This window comes from Falco cherrug, chromosome 4, assembly GCF_023634085.1.
Source record: "Falco cherrug isolate bFalChe1 chromosome 4, bFalChe1.pri, whole genome shotgun sequence".
In the NCBI taxonomy this organism is placed as follows: domain Eukaryota; kingdom Metazoa; phylum Chordata; class Aves; order Falconiformes; family Falconidae; genus Falco; species Falco cherrug.
This window is the reverse complement of record NC_073700.1, coordinates 5,484,366-5,496,580: the sequence shown is the minus strand read 5'-3', so window position 1 is coordinate 5,496,580 and position 12,215 is coordinate 5,484,366. Positions and strand designations below refer to the sequence as shown.

The 12,215-nt window shown below is 44.8% G+C and overlaps 1 protein-coding gene across 11 annotated transcripts in view; it reads left to right on the top strand.

Moving 5' to 3' along the window:
* Positions 1-11,782, top strand: part of WNK2 (WNK lysine deficient protein kinase 2) — a 112,401-nt gene extending 100,619 nt beyond the window's left edge. For 3 of the 11 annotated variants that reach the window (XM_055709602.1, XM_055709603.1, XM_055709600.1), the window contains exon 29: positions 4,009-11,480. In XM_055709602.1, coding sequence (XP_055565577.1) covers positions 4,009-4,359 — 351 coding nt within the window. In that variant the 3' untranslated portion in view covers positions 4,360-11,480. Of the gene's footprint in view, positions 1-4,008; positions 11,483-11,530 lie in introns of those variants that run through there. The other 8 variants (XM_055709601.1, XM_055709607.1, XM_055709604.1 and 5 more) reach the window with 5 other exon arrangements.
* Positions 11,783-12,215: the final 433 nt, after the last annotated feature.

The following is a 12,215-nucleotide window of genomic DNA, read 5'->3' as shown; positions in this document are numbered from 1 at the left end:
TAGCGCTAGTAAGACAGCCATCAAAATGTAGCTGGAAGAAAAATCTAAATTCTGCATTTTCAGAATGGGTTGTGATAGTTATGGTCAGCTTTCACAGCAGAATTACCCGGCTTCATCTGTTCTAATGTAAAAGCATAAATATTTATGGTGTTTGTAAGTCAAACAAAACTCTTAGCTATATACTTTCACAGCTCACAGTATATATACATATAGCTGAAGTGGCGCTTTAGAGCTTGTTCAGTAAAGTGTGAGAACAAGGTAGAGAATTTTAAAAAAAAAAGTCTAAAGAACAGTTTGGGTTTTTCTGAACTGCCATAGCTTTTGTCCAGTGGGGTTTGTTTAATTTTTACCCATGTCTTTGCGTATGCATTGCTCTTGTTTTCTAAATGAGTGTGTGTGGGTGTCAGGGGGAGCGGGGGTCAGTGGTGGCCAGGGAAGGGCTGGCAGCAGAAGGCAGGTGTTTGGGGAGGCAGGAGCAAGAGGTGGCTTTTACCCAGCAGGGATTTGTACCAGCCCTCGGAGCTGAGGTTTATTACTGCAGGGAGGCTTTGGCAAGTGTAGGAGAGGCAGCAGCACGAGCAGAGGTGTGAAGGCTGCAGGCAGAGATGCTGCCATAGGTGTTTGTGCAGTAAGTATATTGCTTCTATAGAGGAAGCTAAATGAGATGCAGAGGGAAAGAGGAAGGGGGGAATTTCACTTCCTTCTTATATAATATTAGGATACATTTTAGGATGTTGACTCGGTCTCCCCTCCAAAAAGAAAAAAGTTCCCTATTAAATATCTCTAGCAGACAGACTTGTTCACACGGTGATGACAGACCTAAATTTTGCAGTATGTTTGTAAAATTAATTGTTTGAGACTGTGTCTACCTCATCAGCCTGCTCAAGGCCCAGGCAGCTGACGTTACTGGGCTCTAGACAGGCAGCAGAACAAACAGAAGTAAATTAGTATTGTAATATTAAAAGTGAAGTAATGCCATCCATAGGTGGCTAAGTCGCATAATCAATCTCATTCCTCATTACTGTTGTTGCATCGTCTAAAGCTGAGTCGGGAGGGGAAGAGGCCACTTCAGCTTTACACTGCTGCGGGAGGATTAGAGTATTTTAAAACCCAGCTGCTTGTCCTGTATGACTGCAGGCTGTGGCTATAAAGATCTTTGGTTTTTCTGTGGTCTCTAAACATTAGTTGCTTGAGCTTGATGCAGGAGTCTGGCATTGTACCACTTGTTTTCAATTCCCGAGCTAACTTCAGTATGAAAGAAACGATGTGTACCCATGTCTTCAAGCTGTGGGTAGAATGCCGAAGCCCAGAAGATGCACTGGAAGCTGAAGCCCTGTCACCACTAGGACACAGTGTGCTGTACTTGATGTACATTTTGGAATCGGCGGCTTGTGTCAGAACTGGCACTTTTTGAACAAACTTGCAAAAATGACAAGGCAGTAGCTGAGGAGAGAGGTCACCTGGGCAAGCAGGGAGCTATGGATAAAAAATGTGTCCTTTTGGCACAGAACTGGCCAGCTCATGAGTGACAGGAGAACTTAGGGGCTGACAGCTTCATTTGTGAGCTTCAGCCCCTCGGCATCCATAGGGTTTGTGCTCAGGGGTGAAAGACCCTTACCACTGACAAGGCACGCGGCTGTGCCGGGCATCTCAGGGGCTTCCTTGGGTTACCTCTGTTAAAATACCAGCCTGATTGAAATGCTGAGCTAGTTCAGTGTACAGCTGTGACCTTGACCCCAGTGTAGGTACACACCTTGTTTATCCCTGCGTGAATGTCCATCTGCTTCTCTTTGAATTGATCAGCAAAGTTAACTTGGAGCCTCATGGCTTTCCTACAGCGAGAAATCCATAGCTCCTTGTGCTGTTTTGAGGACCATTCTGCTGCATTTTGATTTTGATGTTTCAGTCGGCATCTACATGCAGGAAGAAACAGATTGTTTTGGCCTCCACTGGTGTTGAGTCACCATAGCTGCTTACAAGATGACAGTTAGAAAATGGCTTTGACCAAGAGACTTCTGTCCAGGGGAAGAGGTGAGAGCTAGATGTCTTGTTGCCTCTTTAAGGATGTGTTTTGCTCCCTCGAGGCATGTGACGAAGGTAGAGGAAGCAACCTTAAATCATTATCGTGCATTTTCACGATATTAACAGGTTTTAGCAAGTATGTGTAATGTCTGGTTTTGGAGCATGATGCAGTTTTGTTCCTGGCTGCACATACGTAGCCTCAAATACAGCTGCTGCTTACTGAGTAGTTTAGCTGAGGATGAAAAAGTGAAGCAGCACGTATCAGGTCAAGGTAGATTTCTCGGTATTTTAGAAGAACTGAAAACAAGCTTTTCAGGTTAAAATTTCTGAATAGGACCACTTGCTAAATGTCACCTTCTGTTTTCAGTGCTACTGTGTCTGTTGCCTGTATAAGGCATGACCTGTTCTGGTTAGGCATGTTTACAGGCATCCATTGTCATCCACTCACAGTTGTCTAGTTTTGGGGAAACCATCATTTTGAGGACGTTGAAACATGTGTCTAATAATTCCTTAAGTCTTCAGGTTTTAACTGTCCTTAGTTCCTCTGTTTGTTGTTCTTCGTGATTTGCTGTTAATTTTGGTGGATTTCTATACATTAATAATGTTAAATTAATTTTACCAAAACAGGTATTTCTCTTAGTTCGGTGGTCGCCATTAGATTCAGGTTTCAGATTAGAACTGGAGACAGTGAAAATTTGCTTTGGAGTACAGGGTAATACCCCAAAGCAGTAAACCTCAGAGCGACATTGCCATTTTTATTTCTAGAGCAGAAGAGACACTAAAATCAGAAACAGAAGTGTTTCACACCATCTTATACATACTTTTTTTTCTGCTGAAATTTCACCTTCATACCAATTTTATCAATTTAATGTGAAATACTAAATTAACAGGAGATGCCTGGACTTAAATACTACGCTTTTTTTTATGTGCCGTGAATAGATGCTGGTATGGTGGGAACATGGCAGGGAGTTACAAATTCTGTGAATTTAAAAATGTAATGAAACGCTGTGGGTGCCATCGGCAGAGAGAGCGGGCAGCGTTCGGGTAACTGTTGTTTCCATGGCACTGTGCATGATGGAGCATATAACTTGGGAAGCTCCTCCATCCGCCTGTTTAGGAAGGAGAGCTCTTTCTCTGCCCCTTACATACAAAACCAGAATAACTGAAGTGGATGTTAATAGAATTTTTAGCAAAATATCTGGAATTGGTTCTGGCAGCCCCTGAGGCAGGAGCAGCTCCTGCGGTGTCCTTGCTGGTTTAGCTCGCCTGATCTCAGCCACCACCAGTGCTGGGTATTGAACTGCTGTGGCAAATCTCTTTCTGTTCTTTGCTACCCTTGCTGCAGTGAGGCTGGATGAAACAACTTTTTACAGAAATATGTGCTAGAATTTTTTAAACCTGTTCTGATGATGGCTCTAAGTATCTGAATTCTGGGTTAATTCTGCATTTGTTTTAATTTATTTACTTCTATGCACAAGGGCAAGCGTAAAAGGTGCTCGAGTTTCTTTGGACATTCAAGGGGTTTTTGTGGGGTTTTTTTGTGGTGTTCAGTTCTCACTTGTTTAGTGATGTTTCCTGCCTCCTTAAATAGTAAGGTTGTATTCAGACACCTTTCCTCTCCCTCCCCATGACAATCTTTGCTATTCATTTCTGATTTTTTTCTCTTTAAAAAAAAAAAAACAACCCAACACCAAACCCACCCACCCTTCCCCCTCCAAAAAAGTGGGGGGAAAAACCCAAAACAAAACAACAAGCCCCCCCAGCCCAAGCTCTGAGGATGCTGTACCCTGGCAGCTCACTTGCAGGTGCCCCCCCGGCGTGGGCAGGGATGCTGCCGGTGGCAGGGGCCAGGATGCTTCTCTTTGAGTGCCAGGCACTGCCACCATCCTGGCACGGACATGCGTGCCTCGGTGTAATGGTGCTGCCTGTGGCAGGTGGGGAGAGAGGAGCTCGCTAGCGATGCTTTTTGTATCTTTCTTTTTGTAGGTTAATTCGGTAAGAACGGGACTGGGGAAAAAGTGCGTTGTTCCAGTGTCTTGCCCCATGCCCGCAGCATTAGCTCCCGGAGCTTCACCGTCCCTGCCAGTGCCTATGCCAGGGCCTGCCCTCTCTGGCACAGTGACACCCTATGTGATGCCTCTTTGCCAGTACGGAGGAGTTTTCCCCGCACCCGTTTACGGGCTGCAGTGGTCGGGGCCGGTGGCACCGCCCAGCATCGTTGGAGGTCCGAGCATTGCCCGGTTCTCGCCCCTGGGCAGAACCTGCTTGCAGATGTACCCAGTGCGGCTGCAGCGACCCGCAGCTGAGCCGCCCGGCCCGCACCTGCGGATGACGTAGCGCAGTGGCCTCGCCGTAGGTAACGGCGGTTTCGGCATTGTCACGTGGAGTGTTTGACCTGTAGATGCCATACGTGTTGGACAAGGCGGGGGTCTGGGTCGGGCCCGCTAGCGTACACAGCCATACACTGCATCCAGCAATCACTGTGAAATGGTTTCACAAAAGATAGTTTGTCTGTTACGGCAATATTTGCTTATATTTCATTGCTGAAGACACTTTATTCTGTGTTCTGATGTTTTACACTTGCGATCCTTAAAGTCAATGTACTTGAATTGATGACTAGAAAATTGTACTAACCCCTGCAGGAGTACAGTGCCTTGAATTTCAGCTTTTCAGTTCCAGCTGGAAAGAGATGTAAAATTGTTTGAAAGGTGTATTTTATTTACAATCTGCTTGTGAGTTGAAGTTCTTTTTATTTGCAAAGATATTGAAGGTTTACAGTCAACATTCTTCATCAGTTTCGTTCTGCTGTAAATGCTTTTATTTTAATTCAGGGGTTTAATTTTCCGTTCTGAAGCTTTTAAAAAAAAAAAAGTAATTGTGAGGTGAGGTTTGTTTGACATGCTGATCAAAAATGTGTTTGTGTTTGTACAACGAGCAGTGAAATACACATTTTAAAATAGGAGCATTTACAGAGTAACCCAAGTAAGTTGTATATAAGGACAGGTAATAGCTTTGGGCAGTGCAATTCATTCTCTTCCCCAGTCTTTGGTAAAGTTCGTGTAGACAGCAACTTATTTTTTGAACAGGCAGGCAAGTACTGTTTTTGCCTGGATACGTGGTGAAACAAAGTACGTTTTTGTTCCCCTACTGGGCTTTTGTAATTTACTTACATTACAAATTCATGCATGTTTCGTAAGTGAAGAAATCTAACTGAAACCTTGATTGTAGGAGAACACGTCTCCAGGTTACTGTGAGAACATTGTAAGTACAGCACTTGCGTGTACCCGGGCTTTGGTTTGGCCACCAAGGTTAAGAATGGTGTTTTGCCACTGACATGCTAGCAGTATTTGTGCTAAAATGGAATAAAAATGTGAAGCTGTTCTTTTTCCTATCTGATACTTCAGTTTTGGAGTCTCACCGTCGTTTGAAAATATTTTTTTTAATTTTTTTTTTATTAATTTTTTTTTTAGTTTTAATTAAGTTTGTGCTCTAGGTGGCATGGACACCTCTCCTGTTTGAAAGTTGCTTTTTGCCCGTTTTACTGTGCATAGAGTCTCCACCTGCACCTCTTGGTCTAAAGGCACAAGATAACCACTAAAACAGATTTGGTGATGGTAAGTCTCCCCTCGAAAGCGCTAAGGGAGAGTGTTACAGGCACAGGTCATGAGCCACGCGGTCACGTCTGAAGGCACGTTGCTCTGGATTTCTACTGCGATGACATTTTATACCGTCTTCTGAAGGGCAGAGATGTCTTGTGCTGCCAACCTGTGAATTGTATAGTTCTATTGTACTTAGAGCATTATATCTGTCTAAATTATTTTGTTTGTACCCTTTGAATATATTATTCCATCAATTCAGTTAGAATTGAATTTTATAGAGAATTATGCAGAGTCTTCTGCCTGGGCAAAATACTGTAGTAAGAGATTTCTGTTCTCTGTAACATGTATCTTTAATTTGTTTGGGTTTTTTAGATTCATGTCTGTATGCTTCATGAGCAAACATGGAAAATATGTTCTCACACCAGTTTTCCTTCGGCTTGCACTGAATCTTACAGTTTATGTTGCTGTTGCCTGTTGTATAGTCCATCCCTTGTATACTGACAAAGTCAGTGGCACTAAAAAACCCTGAGAAATTGTATAGATTAAAAAGAAGAAAAATAAACATTTTGTGTTTGAAAATTGTGTGAAAAACACAGTGTTTTTCTAAAACGTAGAATTGTGTCAATTCCCAGCTGTTCCGGGTAACTCTGCATTTGTTTTCCAGACTCTTATCCCTTGACTTGTGTAGAAGGAGCAGATGTGGTGCCTCCACTGTTTGTCGTGTTCTGCCCATAACTGACACGTCCCACCTTCTGGCAGCTGTAGAAGTGCAGGAGTGCTCTAGAAGTCATGTAGTGCCACCTCGCAGTTTACGTTGCTTGAAATCCCCTGCCCGCTACAATATTGCTGGTGTTCCGCTGCTGCAAAGCAGACCAGGCTGGAACATTAAATGGGTTCCTTTAAGCAGATGGGGTCTGCGGTATCACTGGTGGTACACATGAGGATGCTGGAGTTTGGTAGGTGGTGAAAGAGGCATGTGGACTCTCTCTCCTATGCTGGCAATTGCTAGGGAACCCCTTTGAACTCGATCCCGGCATCATTTAAATGCGAGGAAACGAAGTTACGAAGTTCAGCCCCAGTGCAAGCACCCTCTTGGCGGTCACAGTCACTGGTGTAGACTGCAGGAGAAATTAGGAGCGGACGTGCAGGAAGGGATTTGATACTCCTGCTTCTGTCTTCTGTGCATCTGACCCGTGCGGCTTTGCTGTCTGTGCTGTGTGTGTTTGAAAGCCTGTGACCTGTGCTGCAGCTCGGGGGGAGCTGCTGCCAGACCGGTGTTGCACTGCGTGCCCGGCAGAGCCGGCGACGGGCAGCCCGGCTGAGCCCAGCTTCCATGCAGCTCCCAGGCTTCTAGTGGGTCTGTTCCAAACTATTGCATCTGGCACTGGCGCCCAATAATGGCTCAGAGATTACTGTTTGCATTTCGAGTATTCATGCTTTTGGTTTTCTGATAGCTGTCTTGGCTGCAATTCTTCTGACTTAACTGCAAGCTATTGTTTTGTTGCCCCCCATCATGTCAAAGGGTGCTTTGACCCTCCGTGACAATTATGGAAATGACATGAGATGAAATAAACGGGACAACTTGAACAAAGGAGCGAGAGGGACCTGAGCAGTCGATGCTACACCATCGAGGTGGGGGGTCTGTACTCAAACAGACATTCACCTGCAGATCCCAGAACTGAACTGATTTTATTCCTGACTCTGAGTATTGCTTTGATGTGCAGCAAACGGGGGTCAAGCCTGCTGGGCAGAATTCCTCGCCTTGCTGGTAGCAGGTCTGCAGCCCTGTCCTGCAGCTCTGCCATCTCCCGACGTTCCCAGCGCAGCCCTGCAAGGATGCATGTGAAGGCAGCTCAGATCCTTAGCTTGAAATACGAGGTTTCAACAAGGGAGCTCGCAGGTCCCATGGGTTTTGATCTTATGGAAGTTGTAGAAACTTAATAGAAATATTGAGAGGATGTTTTAAACTGTCAAGTCACACATGCAGTAGTTGGAAAATGCCAGATTAATTTTGCCCGTATGCCGTTGATGTGGCTCTCCGATGGCCGTACATCATGATGGAGTATGTAAATGCATAACGGCGCCCTGTCCCCCCGCCGGCGTGCTGGGGACGGGGAAGAGCTGCTGCTGGTGGCGCAGCCACTGCCAATACCAGGCTGCAGAGGGGCTCAGAGGTGGCAGGGACAGACACGTGAGCAGTTCAAGGTTCTTCTGTAAACCCTGATTCAACCTCCCTGACGCAGATTTTATTCAAAGGAACAATGTAAAATTGGCCCTTGCAGTTTCTGTGTGTGTTTGCCTCTGGTGTTCATTCCACAACTTTAAAGGGGAGATGCTACTTTACTATTACTTTACGCTTATCTCCAGAGTTCTTTTTTGCTCTTTACAGTAGAACTTCTTTACCGTTCAGTATTTGCTGTTGGCTAGTATCAAGGACAAGATGAGGGATTGAATGGGCCAAGTGTGGCAGTCTGTTTGCTCCTACATAAGTATTCCTGTTTGGGAATGGGGTGCTCTCGTGCTACGTGGCAGTATTTCTGAAATGAACTTCGTAATCAAGTTGCAGGTTTTACCATTTGGTATTTGTGGAAGGAAATCACTAATACTTTTGAATTAGTCATTAGTTTAACTTGACTTTGTCAATGGTTGAATAGTTGTTCTTTCCCATCAAGCTGCTTTTTTTGTGTGTGTGTGCGTGTGGTTCCAGCACTCTATTTTCAATTCTGAGAACATTCCAGGTTTTTCCAGGCAAGCCCCATGGACTTAGTGCTTGGTGCGTCTGTGTCAGTATTGTTCAGTTAGCGCCTGGTTGAGTAGGAAAAACATCCGTTGTCCTACATTCTTTGGAAGTTTTCTTTGGGGAGGCGTAGTCAGAATTTTTCCTTCTGAAATGATGTGACCTCAGCACTGCTTTCCCTGTTGTCGTCTCCCTAATTAAGCAAAGGGTTTGTGTCTTTTTGAGTAAGACTGATATCTCGGGTGTTAGCCAGTATGGCAAAAACCTCCCTGGTTTTCTGCCTTGCTGCCGACGAGCCCCCACCTGAGTTTTCAACAGATGCTGTTGAAAGTGTTGGCTTGGAGGCAGAGAGCACACGTTAAATAGTTCATGACTGTTGTTTAATACCTTGGTAACATTTCCTTGCACTCTCTGGTTCCTTGTTTCCCCTTCTCAGCCCCCAGTTTCTGGTGATTTCATGGAGGATGGTTGTGCTGGAGAGGTGTGTGGTTGCTGAAGATGAGCAAGGTGTCCTTGCAGAGTTTATGAGCAGGGAGTTCGCGTGCTCTTTGCTGCCACAGATGGATGAATATCTTGCTATGGGAGTGAATGTATAAAACAGCAAAACCATAATCACATGTAATGTCTTGCTATGGTTATTTGATTGTATATCGATTGCATCCTTGAGGAGCATTTCGTTGGTCTGTGGTGGTGGCCGGTGGCTGGCTGGCACTTTGGCGGGCTGAGCTTCAGTGGAGTGCTTGGGCAAGCTGCCTGGCACGCTGAGCCTTGTGGTGGTTCTCCTGAAGAAACCCAGTAAATACAATTATTGTTCTGTTCATGTAATACTAAAATGAACTGTTGATCAGATGGGAATTGTGTTGGTTTATACATGTCGGTGACTTTTGACTGGGACAATACTTGCTCTTTCAGGTAGATCTGTTTGTGGAGCTGTTCCTGCAGATGCAGCGGGAAGGTGATGTTCCAGCCCTGACCATGCCGGTTCTTTTATTAATGCAGATAAGCTCCAGAAATGCAACATAATAAAATGGATTTTAGGAGCTGTCAGGTTACAGATTCTGCATTATGAAAGAATTTGTTGCTCAGAGCGATTTGGATGTGCTGTGATGCTGATGTTAGCTGTGCTGGTAAATAGATTTCTTATAACTGATTCATTTGAAAGTCAAGGTTATACCAGGAGGCAGCGACTTTTGTAAATTATATGGTCCTTTCTGCTCTTTTTTGAGTGGTAGTTGTAGTGTACCATGAAGGTTGTTGATATAAACACTTGGAATTATATTTGACTATAAAACTTCTCCCCTGAAATAACTTTCACATGAAGTTTAGAGGCTGTGTAATTCCAGCCCTCAGTCTCACACACACAGCCTCAGGAAGCTTTAGGTTTTGCTTAGTAACAGTGGAGAAGCTATGCATAGGAGGTGACCTACAATTTTGATAAAGTAGCTGTTACAATGGTGAAATTCTTGTGACAACTTCTTGGTTTTTCAAAGTCTGGCAAGCAGGGGAAGCTTGCGTTAATTTCTTTTGATGTAGTGCCACTGGATGGGTTTACGGTGCTTGTTTAGCCTGTGCACATTTAGCAAGGCAGAAGGAGAGGTTAGGATATTTATTTTTTTTTCCCTAGGAAAGGGGAAGATCCCCATACTTTGCTGTTCATTATTGGGGTAACCAGCTGCCAGTCCTTCACAAATAGGTGTCCTTTAGGTCTGACATAAGCATTCACTCATGTGTTGTTTTTTTAATTACTTTGCAAGAAAGGTAAAAACTTCCTCAGGATCCAATTTTTGTTTATCAGGCTAGACGGACTATACCGAGTGTCTTTCTCCCCATTGGTGAGCAGCTACAAGACCTGCCATCGCTGCCTTTTTTCCCATAGTTCTCCCCAGCACTGAGAAAATTTTCAATGTGACTCGAGTTCACTGATCTCGTCAGTGCTGTTGGCTGTTTTTGAAACTTCCAACTGACTTCAGGAGGTCGTTGTCCTTGGGACGTGGCCTGAGCATCTGAGGGGGTTTGTATTGAAGAGCCAGGCACCTGGAGAGCTTGCTCTGGTGTTGGCTTTATGGCTGACCTGCAGCGTAACCCTGGGTCAGGCCCACTGCAGGCTTAAGGGTTTTTCCCTGTTACCTGGAGATAGTGAATTTTGTCTTGGTATCCTGGATGAGCTTCTGTGCCAAATGCTGGTTATCAATAGCAAGCTGATGTTGGGAATGGTGGTGGATCTGCAGAACTGATGTTGATTGGAAGCTTGGGCAGGAATTACAATCAAGACAGGATTTTACTTCCTTTAAAAGCAGGCAGAGCAAGAAACGTGAGAGGGAGAAAATTGGGACCGCATTTGATAAAAGAAAAGCCTAAACCACAGGGACCCGCCTGGAGCTATGCCAGACACAGTATCTGCTTGCACAGTGTGCTTTGCCCTGCTGTCCCTCGCCTTCCCTGCTGTTCTAAAAGCCTCGCTGCATTTTTTTATGGAAGTATTTAGCACACTGTCCGCGATGTAAAACTCCTATATGCTTGCAGATCCAGTAACAGTATGCATGTTTCTGTGCGTAGAGTGAAAAGTGCACGTCACCGTGAGCATGTCACCAGTGGAGCCGATGCATACTGGCGGGGCACATGGTGGCTCCCTGTGTTGCTACTGCTTCATCCTTGTGCTGTGCTGTGCTCTCAGCTCCCTCGTTGCATTTTATTCTGTTCCTGTCATTTCAAGCCCTTGGCATCCCTGTACCCTTTCACGTCTGGCCAGCAGTCTTGTCTCGCGGTCTGCGAAGGGTGCTGGAGCCTGATGACTCCCATCCCTGCCTGGTGTTCTGCTGGTATGGGCATGGCGTCCCTGCTTCCTATAAAGAGTCCCATAAACTGAGACAAGCGCTGGGCGTCTTTGCTGCCTCCCAGGAGACCAGCTTTTCCCCTGCGGGAACTGGGGCTCCAGTCTGAGTGACTCCACAAGGTGCTTAAGGTTTTGCCACCAACATAAACACGCCACAGGTGACATGTTTAACAGAGGATTTTGGTTTCTGTTTCCCTGCGGTACCCAAAATACACACAGTGGCTGGCACACTCTGGCAGAAGCATCTTCTGTGCACTGTGGGCCCACGATCTGTGGCCCGTTGGGTTTTGTTTGGGTTTTCGTGTATGTGAAATCCATATATGGATTTTTTTTTTTTAGATTCTGAAAATGAGATCGTCAGCGACTGACGCGTGGCCCCCTCAGCTACGGTGCCAAGCGCGAGGCCCTGCCACGGCTAAGGAGGAGGAAGAGGAAGATGGGAAGTGATTTATCATGTGTGAGAAATTCTGTGCTGTTCTGGTCCATTCAACGCAATTTTGTAACTTCTTTCTAATCATTTTTTTATTTATAGTTGGAAATACAAAAATGTTATGCAAAAAAAAATAAAGGAGAATTATTTTGGGGGAAAAGGATTTTGTTCCAAATTGTTCCCTTCTGTTGTGAGCCAGGTTCCCGTGAGCAGCGGCTGGAGAAGAGGGAGGAGGAGGAGGAGGAGGAGGCACTCCTTCAAATACTTTTTGTTTTACACAATTAATTGTAATTCAAGTAATTTTCAAAAAGATGATCTAGGCCCGTGTGTTCAAATTCTAGTACAAAGAAGATAAGTTACAATTCCATTTAAATTTCTCACAGTTCTTTTTGTAAAGATTATACTCTATTTTAAATCCGTTTAAATCGAGTAAAGAAACCTACAGAGACTTCACTGGAGAGTAAGGTTGTACTTGTCACTTCCCTTTTTACCTCTTTCTTTTTCTTATAGACCGGCCGCATTTTCTTGCCAGAGTTAAATACAGTTCTCGAGTCACTTCTGATTTTAAATGTAAGACTAAAATCCTTCTACAGA